This window comes from Piliocolobus tephrosceles, chromosome 1 (genome assembly GCF_002776525.5).
Source record: "Piliocolobus tephrosceles isolate RC106 chromosome 1, ASM277652v3, whole genome shotgun sequence".
Lineage (NCBI taxonomy): Eukaryota > Metazoa > Chordata > Mammalia > Primates > Cercopithecidae > Piliocolobus > Piliocolobus tephrosceles.
In genome coordinates, this window is record NC_045434.1 from 92448097 (window position 1) to 92466850 (window position 18754).

At 52.4% G+C, this 18754-nt stretch overlaps 1 protein-coding gene across 3 annotated transcripts in view; it reads right to left on the minus strand.

The window, feature by feature from the left end:
• The window catches only part of KCNN3 (potassium calcium-activated channel subfamily N member 3), a 164345-nt gene extending 146111 nt beyond the window's left edge, over positions 1-18234 (minus strand). The window contains exon 1 of one of the 3 annotated variants that reach the window (XM_023213861.1): positions 16961-18234. In XM_023213861.1, the coding sequence (XP_023069629.1) occupies positions 16961-17890 (930 nt within the window). In that variant the 5' untranslated portion in view covers positions 17891-18234. Of the gene's footprint in view, positions 1-15876; positions 16246-16960 lie in introns of those variants that run through there. The other 2 variants (XM_023213863.1, XM_023213864.1) reach the window with 2 other exon arrangements.
• Positions 18235-18754: the final 520 nt, after the last annotated feature.

Sequence of the window (18754 nt, forward strand, 5' to 3'; positions counted from 1 at the left end):
TTTTTTTTTTTTTTTTTTTTTTTTTTTTTTTTTTTTTTTAGAGATAGAGTCTTACTATGTTACATTGTGACCTAGCTGGATTCGAACTCCTGGCCTTAAGCAATCCACCTGCCTCAGCCTCCCAAAGTGCTGGGATTACAGGTGTCAGCCACCACGCCCAGCAAGTCTGTTCTTTTAATTGTAAATTTTATAAACTCTGAATACAGATCAAGTATCTCCAATGAAAACTTAATGTCTGATTGAGATATGCTGTGTCAGAGGCACACCAGATTTCAAAGACTTAGTACAAAAAATAGAGTATAAAAGATCTCAATAATTTTTACATTGCTTGCACATTCAAATAATATTCTGGCTATGTTGGGTTGAATTAAAAATATTATTAACATGTGTAATTCTACTTTTCTCTTTTCACTATTTTTAATATGGCTACTCAGAAATTTAAAATGACAGCGGTAGTTCCCATTTTGTGTCCACTGGACAGTGCTGTCTACACCACACCAGGCATGATCTCCACTCAGGGCCTTCACCTTACTATTACTCTTCCCCGAGGTGGCTGGCTCCCTCACCAACTTCAGATCCTCCAACAGACATCACCTTTTTGGTAAGGCCTTCCCTGAGCACTCATTTAATTTATTTATTTATGTGTTTATTTTTAGAGACAGGGTCTCACCTGTCGCCCAGGCTGGAGCACAGTGGTGTAATCATAGCTCACTGCATCCTTGAATTCCTGGGCTTAAGCGATCTTCCCACCTCAGCCACACGAGTAGCTAGGACTACAGGCGCACACCAATATACCCAGCTATTTTTTTTTTTTGTAAAGATGAGAATCTTGCCATGTTGTCCTGGCTGGTCTCAAACTCCTGGCTTCAAGCAAGCCTCTTGCCTTGGCCTCTCAAAGTGCTAAGATTACAGGCGTGAGATACTATGCCTGGCCCTAAGCACTTAGCACTTATTTATTTGTTTTGTTTGTGGGGTTTTTGTTTGTTTGTTTGTTTGTTTGTTTGTTGAGACAGGGTCTCACTCTGTTCCCCAGGCTGGAGTGCAGTGGCATGATCACAGCTCACTACAGTCCTGACCTCCTGGGCTCAAGCGATCCTCCCACCTCAGCCTCCCAAGTAGCTGGGACCACAGGCATGCACCACCATGCCCAGCTAATTTTTTGTTTTGTTTAGAAGGGGTCTCACTGTATGGCCCAGGCTGGTCTCAAACTCCTGAGCTGAAGCGATCCTCCTGCCTCGGCCTCTCAAAGGCATGAGCCACTGCACCTGGCTCTGAGCACTTATTTAAAATGACCACTCTCAGCCAGGCATGGTGGCTCATGCCTATAATCCCAGTACTTCGGGAGGCCGAGGCAGGCAGATCACTTGAAGTCAGGGGTTCAAGACCAGCCTGACCAAGATGGTGAAACCCTGTATCTACTAAAAATACAGAAATTAGCTGGGTGAGGTGGCATGTGCCTGTAATCTCAGCTACTCAGGAGGCTGAGGCAGGAGAATCACTTGAATCTGGGAGGTGGAAATTGCAGTGAGCCGAGATCGTGCCTGGGCAAGAGTAAGTGAGACTCTGTCTTAAAAAAAAAAAAAAAAGGCTGGGCGCAGTGGCTTATGCCTGTAATCCCAGCACTTTGGGAGGCCGAGGCGGGCAGATCACGAGGTCAGGAGATTGAGACCATCCTGGCTAACACGGTGAAACCCCATATCTACTAAAAATACAAAAAATTAGCCAGGCATTGTGGCGGGCACCTGTAGTCCCACATAGTCGGGAGGCTGAGGCAGAAGAATGGAGTGAACCCGGGAGGCGGAGCTTGCAGTGAGCCGAGATTGTGCCACTGCACTCCAGCCTGGGCGACGGAGTGAGTCTCTGTCTCAAAAATAATAATAATAAATTAATTAATTAATTAATAAAATAATATGACCATTCTCCTCTCAGAAGCCCCTGCACTCCCATCCAGAATGGTTCTAACAATTGTGATTGTTATTGATGATGACAATGATGAAAGGAAAAGAGATGTCGTTTTCCTGTTATCTAACTGGCTGTAAAGTGAGTTGGGGCCTTAACAGATTGGGCTCTAAGACTTGTCAATGGAGTGAGAAGTTGTATCTGGGAGGGAAGAAGCTCTTCATAACGCTCATCATAGCACTTATCACCATCAAACATAATACAGAATTAACTTACATAGTTTACTATCAGGTTTACCTATTAAAATATAAATTCCTGACAGCAAAGATTTTTCTCTTTTGTGGGTTTTTTCTACTACAGTCATGCGTCACATAATGACATTTCAGTCAAGGTCCTGTACAATTATAATGAAACTGAAAAAATTCCTGTCACTTCATGACATCTGGATGATCCCAAACCTGTGTCAGCCCAGGCTAATGTGTGTTTGTGTCTCAGTTTTTAACCAAAAAAAAAAATTTTGTAAGTAAAAATGCATCTTTCTAAACAAATATTTCTAAAATGGAAAAAAGCTTATAGAGTAAGAATACAAAGAAAATACTTTTGTGCAATTGTATAATGTGTTTGTGTTATTACAAAAGAGTATAAAAATCTTATAAAGTGAAAAATTTGGCCAGGCACAGTGGCTCATGCCTGTCATCCCAGCACTTTGGGAGGCCAAGGCAGGTGGATCACTTGAGGTCAGGAGTTTGAGACCAGCCCGGCCTACATGGAGAAACCCCATCTCTACTAAAAATACAAAAATAAGCTGGGTGTGATGGCGCATGCCTGTAATCCCAGGTACCCAGGGGGCTGAGGCAGGAGAATTCCTTGAACCTGGGAGGTTGAAGTTGCAGTGAGCCGAGATCCTGCCACTGCACTCCATCCTGGGCTACAGAGTGAGACTCTGTCTCAAACAAAACAAACAAACAAAAAAGTTATAGTGAGGTAAGGTTAACTTGTTATTGAAGAAAAAACTATTTTAAATAAATGTAGTTAGCCTAAGTGAACAGTGTTTACAAAGCCTACACTAGTGTACAGTCATGTCCTAGACCCTCACATTCACTCTCCACTCACTGGCTGACTCACCCACAGCAATCTCCAGTCCTGCAAGCTCCATTCATGGTAAGTGCCCTATACAGGTGTAGTATTTTGTATCCATTGTACAGTATTTCTACTGTACCTTTTCTATGTTTAGATACATACTTGCCATTGTGTTATGATTGCCTACAGTATTCAATACAGTAACGGGCTGTACAGGTTTGTGGCCTAGGAGCAGTAGGCTCCACCATACGGCCTCGTGTGCCGAAGGCCATGCCACCTAGGCTGTGTAAGCGCGCTGCATGATGTTCGCACGATGATGAAATCGCCTAATGACACATTTCTTAACTGTGCAACGCATGACTGTATATCCGTGGTGCCTAGAACAATACACTGGCACATAACAGGCATTCAATAACTTTGTCAAATGAATAAAATCATTTTCCGCCTGGGCTGGCTACTCAGCTGGAAGTTTCTAAGTGCCTAGCATGTGGCAGGTGCTTGAGAGATGCCTACTGAATGTCAGGCTGATCTGTTAGCAGGGTCATTGGGGAAACAGAGGCAGCTTAGCTGAGTCATCCCAGAAAGCAAAAGCAAGCGCCAAGGGTCCTTGAGTCAGACGTGGTGCTTCCTCCTGCTGCCACCCGTGCTCCCTCTCCCTGCCCTGAGGGAAGCTCCCCTGAGACCAACAGCCTCAGGTACCTCGGGGAAAAGTACATTTCTTTTCCTTTCCATAGACTTTTATTCTCCTAGTGGAAGACAAATCTGTTTCCCCTCCACCAGAAGGCCTCAAGCCACAGCTACTTACATTATAGTAATTAAATCCCTGCTGCTAGGAGGGTTCAGGAGACAAGCAGGCCTCGTGCCAAGGGCTGGCCTGCAGGGAGGAGGCAGCAGGGAGGAAGGCTGGCCAGAAGGGCCTGTCTCTCAGCTGTCTCCTTAGAGTGAGAAAATCCCCTTAGCCACTACGTCTTCACAGGCTTTCGCTTGTGGGACAGGACGATAACGCCCCCCACAGCCCACCCTGCCAACATGCACCATCCATGAGGACCCCCTCCAGCTGGAATAGCACAGCTTTCTTCCAGTTTTCTCTGTAACTCCATCTGGTGCTCACGACCTTCCGCAGATGGCCAATGCAGGAAACATCCCCTTCTCAGGCTCCTTCTCTCACTCTCTAGATGACAAAACAGAGGCCCAGAAACCAAGCTGCCCACACCTAGCCCAGGACGCTTCCCCTCACCTGCAACTCAGCTGGCCTTCACAGAGCGCTCCATGGGTGCCAGAAACCATGTCCCATGCCTTACAAACAGCAATCTCATTAACTCTCATGACAGCCCCAGCGGCCAGGTTAGGATTCCCCGCCATGGAAACTGCGAATCAAAGCACCGAGACAGCCTCCCAAAGCCACACAGCCTGCAGTGAGCGACACAGCCAGCGCTGTACCGGAGATCTGCCCGGCGCTAAAGCCTGTTCTCCTAATGCCAGGCTAGATGGCCCGTATAGAAGAATCAGAGGATGGCCTGGGAGACAGACACGAGGGAGGATGGAAGAAGTGAGGGTGAGATGGACCTTCAGGAAACAGGGGGAAGGGGAGCAGACAGACGCATGGGACATCAAGTCTCAGGCTTGTGGGTCAAACCCAAGCCACATGTGTGTGGCCTTGTCTCTCGCAAAGCTTACATCAGACCTGTTGCTACTTATTCAGTGCCTGCCTCCCCCACCAGTCCGTGAGCTCCATGTCTATTTGGTGCTGAACCTCCAGAGCCAACCAGAACATGCCAGGGGATGCCCTTGTCTCATTTATTCCTCATGACACCCATTCTCATGACAGGGAGAAAACACTGTTAATCCCATTCACAGACCTGGAGACTAAGGCTCAAAGAGGTCAGTTTTCTCAATGAGGTTGCACAGCTGGGAAGCCACAGAGCTGCAGCGAGAACACTAGGACACATGTTGCTGAGGGCTCGGCTGGCCCCTCCAGGGCCCACAGGAGACTTTCCTCAGCCCCAGAGCCCAGATGGCACCTAGAGCTTCAGCAAACCCCTGTATCTAAACTGACAGCATCCTCCTCCCCTCCTCCTCCTCCCCTCCTCCTCCTCCCCTCCTCCCTCCAAGAGCACAAAACATCCCCTGAGGCTCTGGGGGAGGCTGGAAGGGCAGTGAGGGTGGCACAGTAAGGGGCAGGGTGGGCAGGAGTGGAGAGCTCAGGGAGGCAAGGAGAAGCTTTTTGGCTTGAAAGAGCCCAGTCTAGGGTGTGATATGCAAAAGTGTGTCTGCTGCACAGTGTGCGGGTGTCAGAGACACTCCCCTATGTGCAAATCCGAACTCCAACACCTCCCAGCTGTGAGACCGTGGGAAAGTCACTTAACCTCTCTGAGTCTTGGATCTGTCATCTGTAAAATGGGGAGAATTATATCTACCTCACAGGGTTGCTGTGAGGGCTTAATGAGATGAGGTGTGTAAACGCACATAATAGGTCCTTAATAAATATTCTCTTCTCCTCCGCCCCCTGTCACCTCTTCACTCCTGAATAAGACCTGGTGTTGCTTTGGAGTCATTCTTATGAAAGGAAAAATAAGTTCCCATTTTATGAAAGCGGTGCATTTCCCCCAAGCTGCTGTGGACACAAGCATTATATATGATCCCATCCACCCACGAGGAAACCCTCATGACTCAACTCCATCCTAGACTTGCTCTCAGCTTGCATCAATTTCATTTCACTCTTGAGGGATCTTTCCATCGCTGGCACATAGTGTGCACCCCGTCAGGTGTCTTCTGCCAAAATGCCCTCCTACCAGGCTCAGCACCATTACTCTCCCGGAGTAGAGGAAAGCATCTTGGCAGAGCTTAACACCAGGTCCAGCCCAGAGCAGGAGGGGCTGGGAACCCTGGGCCCAGCTGTGAGGGACCTTGTATGATCCCAAGGCCACTGAGCTCTCAGAAGAAACAAACAAAGGCAAAACCCACCACTGCCCAGCACGGACAAGAGCCCCCTGGGTGCCAGCTCTGCTCCACGTTGAATTCTCCACCTCTCCACCCACAAGAGGAATTAAAATTCCACCTCCCAGATAAAGAGGCTGCTGTGCAAGGCCACACAGCTGAATAGAGTTGGTGGAGAACAACACATCTGGCTGGGGAGAGACTCCCCCGGAGTACGTAAGGCACAGATTCTCTACACTCCTGCCACCTGGAGCAGGGCTTGCCACACAGTGGGTGTTCAGGATATGTTTCCAAAAGAGGGATGGGAAAAAGAAAAAGAGAGGAAGAACTAAAACCAGGAATTCCTAGATTCCAGCTATACCCTGCCACTAACAATGCTGAGTAGCCTTGGACAAGTCACATAACTTTTTTTTTTTTTTTGAGACAAAGTCTCACTATGTTGTCCAGGCTGGTCTCGAGCTCCTGGGCTCAACCGATCCTCCTACTTCGGCCTCCCAAAGTGCTGAATTGCAAGTGTGAGCCACCACATAACTTCTATGGGCCTTGGGGTCCTATAAGGAGGAGGATGGTCCTTTCCCTGCCTTCCTCACAGGGCTGGGAGGCATATGCAGAGATCATGCCCACCCAGGCTAGCACACCTGTCTGGCCAACAGAGCTTGGCCATCCAGGGCAGGTATGGTGCCTCCCTGAGGAGGCCTCCCCTGCATCCTCCACCAATGCCATCCAGCTCTGAGCTCCTCCAAAGGCGGTGGCTCAGCCCGGAGCAACATGCCTTCCCCAAGCCCTCACCCTGGGAGAAGGTAACATCACCCATGCCGGCAACTCCAGGCACTCCCATGTAGGGGAGCTTTTTGGGGGCCAACATCTTACCCACTGGAAGACAGAAAAGAAAGAAAATAGCTAAACTCCAATTTGTTAAAATCAGAAATCTCAAAAGGGGTTTTGCTCTGCAAAACTCCCTGCTAGTGGAAGCCTGTGAGGAGGCAAACAGGTGCCAACTCAGGCAAAGGGGCTAGGAGGAGCCACCATTTGCTGGCAGCCGAGGAGCGCCCACTGCCGGGTTGGCCACTTGACCAACCATTAGCAAGTGTCATCCTCCCCAGGCTAGTGGATGTCAGTCTCCACACATCCATTACAAACAGGGACAATGAGGCTCAGAGAGTTTGAGACACAGAGCTTAAGGAAAACCAACAGTGGCAGATGGGCTAAAATGAGCAAGGGCAGCCTGTCCCTGCCTCCCTGCAGGGCCCCCTCAGTTCAAAGCCACTGACAGGTCAACAAGGTTCGATGGCTCAGGCCAGGCAACAGGTCATCTGCTTCCTCCTCCCTATGTACTGGGTAACCCTGGGCAGGGCACCCACCTTTATAGGTCTCTCCATCTATAACCTGAAGCAAAACACCAAACAACTCTCTTTATAGATGTTGCCTGGCAGGCCTGGTATGAGCAAGCTCTAAGGAGCAGGTGCCAGCTCAGCCCCTGCAAGGAGTGTCCTTTAAGCTGACTTTCCTGTTCATTTGACACTGAGCATCACTCCTGTCCTGTAAGAAAAATGCCCAACAAGCTGACTCAAAAATAACAGATGCCAATTTGCATATTATTTCACACATCATTTGCATGCTGTTCATTTAGTATCATCAAGGCTCTGCTCAGAATACAACTCTGGTTACCCTGCCACCAGGGCTTGTGAAAAAAATATGGCTTCCACGAAGGGCAAGCCCTAGGCACGTCCTTCCCCTGCCCAGCTGCTCTTGCTGCCTGCCCCCTGGCACCTGGCTGGGAACGTCACCCACTGCCGCAGCCCTGGCGCTCCAAGCAGGGTGAAGGGGCAGAAAGGACCTTTGGAATTCTAGGAAGCACCCTGACTCAAGTCTTGAAGGGGAAATTGTGTTCTCTTGGTGACGCATCAGGCAAGCTGTAGCAATGTTTTTCTTCCCTGTTTCTGTAACAGGCCAGCTTCCCGGTTCAGCTCTTCCCGGGGCCCTGCTCTCTCAGCCTTTTTCTGCCTGGTCATCGTATGTCCCCCTGACCTTCCTCCAGGCCTCTCAGCCTCTGGCCTGGCCCCACGGGTTTATTTTTGTTCTCTCTCCACCTGTCCGATTTGCATGTCCACACCCGGTTAGCTCTGCCCAGACCACAAATTGCTGACTGAGTGTAGAATAACTGGGCCCCATGGGGTAAGAAGGCTCCAGAAGTCCAGCCCAGGCCACCACTGCAGCCCCGCCCTCCAGGGAACAGCTCACTTCCTTTTTACTCACACAGATTCACCCAGCAAGATCTATCCAGAAACATGACTGGGGAGCTGGTCATGGAGGGGCGGCCATTTGACCTCATGAGAAAAGGGGCGTATTCCACACGTGCTCTCCAGGCAGGGACAGCAGCTCATCTACGGCCACCTGCGGACAGTGGAGGGGTGACATGGACGCACATGCCCCTCCAGTCTTGATGCTCCAGGTGGCATCTTCTAACCACCACTCTAATAAAGACAACAGTTGCCAGCTGCTGAGACCCAGTGTGTGGCTGGCTCTGTGCTGGCTGCTGTGCTACAGCCAGTAGTTGTGATTCCCTCTTAACATTGAAGAAATAGGCTTTGGGTTCAGTAAGTTCCCAGAGGACACATCACTGGTGTGCCACCCAAGCCTTTTTTTTTTTTTTTTTTTTTTTTTGAGACAGAGTATCGCTCGGTCGCCCATGTTGGCGTGCAGTGGTATGATCTCAGCTTACTGCAACCTCCGCCTCCCAGGTTCAAGTGATTCTCCAGCCTCAGCCTCCTGAGTAACTGGGATTACAGGCGTGTGCCACCACGTCAGGCTAATTTTCATATTTTTAGTAGAGATGGGATTTCGCCATGTTGGCCAGGCTGGTCTTCAGCTTCTGACCTCAGGTGATTCACCTGCCTCAGCCTCCCAAAGTGCTGAGATTACAGGCATGAGCCACCGTGCCCGGATCCAAGAACTTAACTACCAAGCCCGGCCACCTCTGAGAAAGGATATCAGGTCTTCAGGGCCTGAGTGTGTGGAACTCTGCAGCCCTGGAGGTTACCGATGCTACCAAATATTCCATCCATCACTGTGCCCTCACCCTGGGCCCGTGTTCACTGCTGCCCAAAGCCTTTCCTGACGAGACATCTCTTCTGTCCTCCCTACATGCCCTTGTGTGCACCACACGGCAGCAACCTGAAGCCGTCCTCATGCCCGCTCTATTCCTTAAACACACTCTGCCCCCTCTCCCCGGACTTCTCACACTCAGAATTGAGCCCCTGCCCGGGCCCCTCCCATCCTGGCTTATCTAGACCTTCAGGGACCCCCCAACCCCTTACAGGGAATCCACCCAGCATCCCCAGCCTGAGTCACTGTCTCCTTCCTCAGTCCTCCCAAGCACCAACACCATAAACCACCACCCGCCTGGGATGGATGCCATCTGGGTGCTGCCTGACACCCCTGAGAACAGGACTCTCGGGACTGTGGCTGCTCATCCTTGTGATGAAACATGATCTGGAATCGGATTGCAAAGCCTCAGCACAGGAAGGGAGTTCAGCTCCTGTTTTAAGGCCAGAGAAATGAGACCCAAAGAGAAGGGACTCGACAAAAGATCACACAACAAGCTGGAAGCAAGAGGCAGAAGCACCTCCTGAGGGGCTCAAAGCGAGACAGGCCTTTTCCCGGCACTCAGTGCCCACGACAGAGCTCAACAGAGGCATGAGGCACAGACAGGGACACAGGAAAACGGGACTCAAGAATGAAGAAGAAACTTCTAGAACCAGGAATGGAGAAACACTTCGAGGTCCCTCGCTCAAATCCCCAGCAGAAGTTTGTGGTGGGATTTGCAATAGGGAAACCAGAAGTGCACTGAGACCTGAGCTCTCATTCTAGAACCATCTCTCCTGAGATGGGCACCTGGAGTGAGTCACTGAACCCTGGGACCCCCTGTGCAGCCGAGTTTTCTCATCCCTGAGATAGCTGGTCATCATGAGCCCTGGGCCAGCCATCGTGAGGGTCATGAAGGACCCAGGGATGAAAATGCCTTGTAAGATGTAAGATGCTGAGCTCATGTGACTGTCCCCTGATAAACAGCCACACAGCCAGTGCTGGAGGAAAAAGGCAGCCTAAAAGAAGAGCAGGCCAGGCGCGGTGGCTCAAGCCTGTAATCCCAGCACTTTGGGAGGCCGAGACAGGCGGATCACAAGGTCAGGAGATCGAGACCATCCTAGCTAACATGGTGAAACCCCGTCTCTACTAAAAAAAAATACAAAAAAACTAGCCGGGTGAGGTGGCGGGCGCCTGTAGTCCCAGCTACTCGGGAGGCTGAGGCAGGAGAATGGCATAAACCCGGGAGGTGGAGTTTGCAGTGAGCTGAGATCCGGCCACTGCACTCCAGCCTGAGCGACACAGCGAGACTCCGTCTCAAAAAAAAAAAAAAAAAAGAAGAGCAAGGCAGAGGTGAGGGGTGAGAGAGCTGTGTATGGACATGTCCAGTCAGGTCTAGGGGTCCTGCTGGCCCTCCAGGGGTGGAGGGTGGGAGTGCTAGGAGCTGTGGCAGGAGCTTTTGCAGGATGGGCTTTCATTTTCCCTGTAATCCCCACACCTACCCTCCTCACAGCCTGCCCGGTATCACCCTGAGGGCAGCAGCACCAGACTCCAGAGAGGAGACATCAAGAACTGACCTTGGGCCAGTCCACAATCTCACCCTGATCCTAGGCTACCCTGGGGGCCCACACTTGCCCTTGTCACCCCTCCAGCACTGTCTTCTCCAGGTCCTGCGCTGGCATCTCCTGCCCTTCATTGAGCCCTTCCTGCCCAGCTCGTGGTAAAGTTCCTCCTGTCCCAACATTTTGCATCACGGGTCTCAGGGCCATAAACTCAATTTGTCTGTTTTAAGGATATGGGCAATCTAACCAGCAGCGGCAGGCAAAGGGAAAGGACACGACCTCGGGAGCTAAACGGGCCTGGGCTCTTATCTCAGCGCCACCACCACTAGCGTGTCAGCATGGCCTGGTGACTTCATCTACACAGGGGGGCGGAGAGCACGACCTGCTCCTCGTACTCCCGAGTGTAATGCAAAGCCAGCCCAGCGCTCGGCAAACGGTCCTTGCCTTCCCCTCTCCTGTCACTCAGCAACATCCCGGCCAGCCCAGCTGAAGTGCTGGGCGACCAGAAAGTAGCGTGGTCCCTGCCCCCAGCCGCTCCTCCCCTCCTTTCCCTCAGATCCCAGCTGAGCACCTGGGGGTGGAATGACAGGGTCGGGGGAGGGGACACTTAAAAACCCATTCGCCTACCTCCGGACTTTCCTCACCTGAAGAAAAGGCACTAGAATTTTCCTCCCCACAGCTCCTGGGAACAGCACAGTCTCAGAATTCCCCACCCTCATTATTTAAAGAGGAATAGGTGGCTTGCTTTCTTGCTCTCCCTTTGGGGTTTTGAAAGAAAAAGAAAAAGAACTACGAATGAACGTGCTGGTCTCCCTGTCACTGAGCTGAGTAAAGTGGTATTTCATCAACATATAGCCGCCCCTCACAACACCCGCACACACTCATTTTCTCCCCCAAATGTGCTTCACAAATAACTGCAACAGAACTGAAGCACCCTATTCTGATCTTACATTTCCATCCAGGCCCCAGATTCTCTACAGAGGTTACTCAAATTTCTTTTCATTTTGATTTTCTGTACCTTATATTTTTTTAAAGCAGATCTTTTGACCATGGCCTTACAAATCCCTCTTCCTGAAAGCGCAATAAGAGAAATACGAGGCCATCAGATGGCTTTCTAGTTAGGCTATGCAGGAGATAAATGCCCCAGTCAGAAGGCCCCTGGCCGAGCACCCGGGTAACGCCGCCTGTGGGGAAGGGAAGTCCGGATGTGTGATGAAGTCTTTCCCCAGGACAGTTATAAATAGTGTGATGACACGCAAAGGAAAAGCATATATAAAAAGTTGGCTGTCCCCCTGTGGGTTACAAATGTTTGACTCATTTACAGACTGTCCACAAAGATTATAAATAAAGTCACCACCACCCTGGGGCAGGCGGCAGAGAAGGCCATTTTCACGCTGTCAGAAGGCCATTTTCACGCTCGCCCTCCTGTGGGCCGACACACTCAGTGTGACCTGTGAAGACAAAATGTGTGCCCAGGGCCCTCAGCAGCGGGCTCACAGGCTCTCAACCAGTCTCCTGCCTTCTGCATCCTGGTCCTGCGGGTCACCCCACAGGGAGGGTCCATGGAAAGGGCTGGAAAGGATCTATCCTACTCCTACTTTTCCGCCATGGCCTGAAACACAGGCACCAGTACCCGGAGGCATCTTCTCAAAAATACCAGGACCCTGTGACAGCCAACAGCCTATCCCAAAACAGCACCTGGGTCCAAAGAGAAGGTGCAGAGCCACTTGGCCAGCCAAGCCTGGGCTGCTGCTCTGCCCTTCTGCAGACAGGGCTTCCATGACCAGGGAGAGCAGAGGATCAGAACTGGAACCAGCAATACTACTCAGCCATTTGGTCTGGAGGCTGGGGATGGACTCATGGACCTCTTTGAGGTCTGTAAAGAGACAGACAAGTTGGCCTTGGCCTAAGAGAATAGCCTTGGCCATTCTCTTTAAAGAGTGAACGGCCAGAGGACCAGGCTCCCCCGGGCATGCGGAAAAGCCTGTGCCACCAGGGTGGCCTCCCATGAGGTTGTCTGAAGAAAGAGTAACTAGAGGTTGGAAAAGAAGCCACCATGGGAGCAGACAGGGCAACCCAGATAAGCAGCTTCACACCAACTCCCCTCTGCCACCTGGGTTACCCCAGCAACGAGACCAGGCAGGGGCAGCAGAGAGGAGCAGAGGGGCGGGAAGTCGGTGGGGCAGGCGAGACGGGGCCATGGTAGGGGAGCGGGCAGAGGACTGGTTCTGCCTGGAAGGCGAGATGCAGACTAGTTTCGAGGCCAGGCATGGGGAAGTGGCTTGAGGTTGTACAGACCGGTGGGAAAGAAGAGCCGCGCCGCCGCACCAGCACTCTCCAGCCTCCCCGAGACGATCCCGCAGTCCAACGCCTGAGGTCCTGAGAAACGAGGCCCATGGGTGCCTTGCCAGCCACACAGAGGTACCAGCTCAGCCACCAACATGATGGCAGGGTCAGGGTGGTGAAGTCACAGCCTGGGGAAAGGGGAGGGCAGCCAGGTCTTTCCCCTCCCTAATTCTTTCTGAACCCAGGGAAGAGAACATAGAGGTAATTTAATGCAGTGGAGTGGGTGTGCCCCAAACCAGCTCTAAAAGAAAATAAAGAACACCAAGAAGGACTTCACAGGTCCTTGCTGCTCTATCCGGGTGGCACTGATAGGTAGACATGGTGTGACTAAGACTCTCAACAGAATCTCTAGACCAGGCCTCGTCACAATGTCTAAGCCTTCAGAGAGTAAACCTGCCTATTAAAAAAAAAAGGGACTCCTCATTTGGTTCAAGGGTCACCTGGTACCTTTAGGAGCCCATTGAGGCCATCTCAGGCATCTCTCTGCCATTTGATCTCATGTCCCAGGCATAATAATGAGAAGCTCCCCTCTTATCTGAGCTCACCCAGGAATCAAGCCCCACCTTCCTGCTCCATGCTGATGCCTCCTAGCAGAGCTTCCTTCCAACATCAGCACCTACAGGCCTGTGAGGCGGGAGCTGGGGATGTTCTGTCCCGGTTGCTCAACCCCCTCACACTGGCTCCCATTTGCATTAACTGAACATGCTCGGGGCACATGCCACCCTCCTTTTCAAGAGACCCAGGCCTGCATGATAAGTTGCTCCCCCAGCAACAGGCACCTGCCAAACATAGGTAAACAGCAAGGCCACAACCCTACGGGAAAAAAGGCAGAGAACTTCAGAAAGCAGCAGCTCAGGCACAAGGTCAGTTAATCTTCAATCACTTGGGGAAAAATCCCCTCCCAAGAGCCTTTGAGTGGGAGCTGCCATTGGCAGGGCAGAATTACCTAATCTGCCTGGTACCCCTGAGGCTGCCTCGTCCATCCGCCTGCCTCCAGACTGGTCAGCAGGGCCAACCAGGCACACAAAACTCTCCAGCAAAAGAGACTGTCACCCATCCCTCCCCAGGATCCACTGAATATCCCTGAGCTCTCCTGGGCTGTGACTCCTCATCTTACCCAGACTGTGGAGGAGAAGAGACCACTTCCTCCATGAAACTGGGACACAGATATTCACCTCCCCCCAAGAACAGACCATGTTTAAAGGTGGTCTCCAGTCAGACCCAGTCCCTTCTCAGAACTTCTTCCCTCCCAGATACAACTTCTCACTCCATTGACAAGTCTTAGATCCCAATCTGTTAAGGCCCCAACTCATTTTATAGCCAGAATTAGATAACAGGAAAAAGACATCTCCTTTCCTCTCATCATTTTCATCATCAATCACAATCACCATAGGTCCCATTTGTTGAGCAGGCAGATACATGCCTTACATGTCTCTAATTTAATTCTCCCTCCTTGACAGCTGGGGAAACAGGCTCGCTAAAGCTCCATGACTTATCCAAGATCACACAAATAGTAGTGGCAGAGCTGGGATTCCAACTCTGGCCCAGTTCCTTGAAACCATCCCATTTGCTTCCAGGAGAGAGGGGTATCTACCTTGGCCCTGCGGTGTCTACAAGGCCTGGTACACAGGAGACACCCAGAAAATACTTGTTCCGTAAATGACTCAAAACCTGGATGGCCAGTGCAGGGATGGGTGAGTGGGTGAGCAAGTTAAATGAACTCTGCTTATCTCAGGAGCAGCTCCAAGGCACACAGGAAGTGGCAACTGAGGCAAGAAGGACCTCTCAGCTGCTGTCCCCTCAGTGCACACCACTGCTGCTATGAGGGTCACTGATTCAGAAATGGGGGAAGCCAGGCACCTCAGGTGGCCTCCCCCTTCATTCACCTAAAATCTGCCTTCTGCATCTCTGGGAAAGCCCCTTTCCCTGAGTTCCCCCTCAGGGGTGGCACCTGCCTCAGGCGGGGAAGAGGGCCCGATCCTGAAGAGTGGTGACCCTCCCGTCACATTAAGACAAATGTGCATAGATCCTATGCACAGCCACTGCCTCTGGGAAGAGCCATTTCCTTAAGAACTCTGACCACGGTGTCACTGAAAGAGAAGATGCTGGGGCTGCCCCTTCCCCACATCCTCCTTGCATTGGGGCCTTCATCAGTTTTCCCCAGCAAGGGCCCCTGATCTCCAAGGGAGGACTGGAGAGAGCCAGGGCTGTGACCAGGGCAGCTGCCAGCCCTGGTGAGGCTGCCAGCCCCATCTCCTGGAGCGCCCAGCAGGAGAGGCGGTTCTGAGAAGGCAGCGAGCAGAAGGACCCGCAGACGCAAAGGCTCATTACAGGGAATGACTAAGTGAGCTGCGATTCCAGGGGAAACCCCACTCGCTTCTGCTCGCTGAGACGCTCATCCTTGAGCTATTCTGACTAAGGCGGCTTCCAGGTGCTGCCCTCCGCTGGGGCAGCCCACTGACAGCAACCGGGTTGCTGGAGGACCCTCTGCCTGGAAGTCTTGGTCCTGGCTATTCAGGTCGTCTGACAGGTCTGCCCCACCCGTTTCCAGGGCGGGAAAGTCTGCCCATCCCCAGTTAAAGCGAGATGCTGGGAATGGGGGAAATCCGATCAGCACCTCCTAGGTTTTTGCGGCTGGATTTCAATAAGGAATGTGACAGTCTCGCAGCAGCTGTGCCCTGCCTGAAACAAGCTCTATTTGAAACCTCCAACAGCTGAACCCCTCCCAGCTACCCGCTGGCCAGCCCGGCCAGCCACCCCCTGCCCCAAATGACAAATAAATAGAAAAATCCAAGCAACAAGCAGGCGCATGCATACGTACACACATTACACACATATACACACACACACCAACAAATTGGGGGTGGGGGTATCGTGGAGCCACTTGTCCACTGATTCCCAGGTCTCCAAGCCTTTCAGCCCACAGCAGGAGAGCTCCCCGGCAAGCAGAGCATCGGCAGAAACCCACCTTCCTCCATCTCCATTCCCTCTGGGAGGGAAACCCCCTCCTCCGTCTTGGGGCTGGACTGACAGGCTGGAGCAGTGGGGCCAGTTCCCCCCTAAAGCCAGTGCCTGCTGTTCTCCATCCGGGCGCGCACTCACACACACACTCATCTTTATTTATCCCAAGGAGAAGGAGTTGAGGTGGGAGGGGAGAACTGGGGCTGAGCTGGGGCGCGGGCTCGTGGGGACCGCCTGGCAAGCCCTGTCATCCCATCCCAAGGAGAGGTGCTCCCCCAGCTGATGCCAAGGCGGCGCCCAGCTGCTCTGCCCAGGTAACACCTGTAGCCATTTTTATCAGGAGATGTTTACAAAGCAGCAGCAGGTTTATTCTGAGTCCTCTCTCCTGAGGGAAAGGACCACTGATTTCCTCCACCTATATTGTTACCCCATGCCCTCAGGAGACACAGGTCATGAATGGTTTTCTGTTTTGCCTGAGTATTTCTGAGAAGAGGAGGGAAATAGAAACTTGGGAAGAGAGGAAGAAGACAGGGAGAGAAGGGACTTGGGCAATGGTATGGAATCCCCACCCCCCACCCAGACATTTATTTCTTTTTTATCCTCAGGAAAATGGAGTGGAGCAGGGAGGGGAGGAAAGAAGGGGAAGTCGCAGGAACTGGCAAACACATCAAGGCGGAGTGTAATTAATTGGTGCGTTAAGCTGCTGGGTTATGCTTTAGTACCAGTGAGCCAGGAGGAAAAGCAATTTCTCAGAAGAGATTATTTAATCCTCCCTAACAGAGAGTCTGCAAATTAGATACAGTGTGTGGGGATGTCCCCTACCCCCCAAAGGAAGCGAGGAATGAATTCTCCCGGGATCAAGAAGGAAAACCACGGGAAGTTAGAGTGTTCAATATAACTGAGCAAGCACCTCTCACCACCACCACCACCTCTCTCTCCCAGTCTCCCTCCCAATCTCTCTCAATCTCTCTCTCTCTCAATCTTTCTCTCTCTCTCTCAATCTCTCTCTTTCAATCCCCCTCTCTCAATCCCTCTCTTGCTACCTACATATTCCTTTTGTTCAAGGTATAAAGAGAAACCACAGCCCCTACCTTTGAGTACAAACCCCAAGAGAGCTCGGTCTCTATCACCATAACAACAATTCCAAACATCCCAAAAATCAGAGCATAGTCACTCAGTCGCTTTCTCTTTTCAAACAGGGCCCTCCTGTGTCCCAGCTTATAGCCAATGTTTTGGTTTTTCCGCTTGTTGGCTTTGGGGAAGGTGGTGCTGCTGGCGGTGGTGCCGGCATGCTGGTGGTTGTGGGTGGCATTAGGGTGATGGAGCAGGGTCTGGTGGGCATGGTTGTCCTCCCGGGAGGAGATGACGATCTCCGGGGGGTTGCTAGGACTGAAAAGCTGGAGGGGTTGGCCCTCAGTCTCGGCCTCGATGAGGTTCCTCCGGGAGGCGCTGAGGCGGCTGAGGGGCTTCATGACCCCACCGCTATACTTGCAGGAGCTCATGGCGATCTCCGTGAAGGGGTTGCTGTCCCGCCGGTGCACCAGGGGGCTGGCCTGCCGGTGCCGGCTGCCTCCGCCAGGCCCACTTGTAGCTGTGGAACTTGGAGAGTGGCCAAGCAAGTGGTCATTGAGATTGAGCTGGCTGCCTTGCCTGGAGGAAGGGTGGAGGATGGCGGTGGAGTTGGACGAAGGGGGGGGCCTGAAAGCGGTGGGAGAGGAGTGCAGCAGGCCAGGGTGGACGGGCTGGCTCTGGAGTTGGGCGAGCTGAGACAGGGGATGCGGTGGCTGCTGCTGCTGCTGCTGCTGCTGCTGCTGCTGCTGAAGCTGCGGAGGCTGAGGCTGCAGCGAGGGTCCCAGGGGCTGCTGGGGGGCTGCTGGTGGCGCTGGCGGTGGTGGCTGCTGCTGCTGCTGCTGTTGCTGCTGCTGCTGCTGCTGCTCATCCCCAGAGGATGGACAGGGGCACTTGGGGTCTTCATCCAGGTCCCCCACCCCAGAGTCATGGAAGTGCCCAGAAGTGTCCATCTTGGGGCCTGGCTGTATTCCCTGCAGCACAAGCCCCCACCCCAAAGCCACCCTCGCTCCAAAGATGTCCTCAAAGAAAGCCAGGCATCCAATCTCCCCCACCAGTGTCTTGGCTCCAGTCCTCTCTCTTTGGCTTGCTTCGGTTCTCTGGGGCTGCCTGGAGTCCAGACGCTGCCACTCAAGAATGCATTGTATTGGGCAGGGAGGGAGAGCAGGAGGGGAGCCTGGAGAAAGAAGAGGGGGTGAAAGAACTCTCTCAGGAGGTGGTCCTCTAGGAGCGTGTGAGGCCAGGATCAGCTTCACTCCTCGCTGGCTCAATAGCTTCGCTCGCCTCCTCCTGCCACTGTTACATTGTAAGCCAAGCCCACTTATTAGCAGCTGGTCTCATTGGCTTGGCTTAACTCTCCAACCTCCTCCTAGCTCCGCCCCCCGCATAGGCTCCTCCCCAGAGGAGGGGCCTGGCGTCCTCGTCTCCGGCCCCAGTGGCGGCGCAGCGAGGGCTGGGAACTGTAGTTTTTGCTCCCCGACCCCGGAGCTGAGCTACTGTCCTCTTTCCTCTGACAGGTATGGCCACAACCCGCAAGCCCACGGCGATAAGGGATGTTCGCTCACGCTGGGCGATGGGGAGGAGGGACAGAGGGCCTCCGAAGGAGGGGAGGTGTGCACCCTGATGAGGGGGCAGATGGAGGGGAAGGCAAACATTTATTAACCACCAGGGTTTACGATAGGTTGTTTCACACATATCCGGATACATTCTCCAAACACCCAAGGAGGTGGGCAGTATGGTCTCATTTACAAAGCCTCATGCTTAGAGATGTTGAGTAACAACGTCAAGGTCACAGAAGCAGGGGGGATCCACGCCTC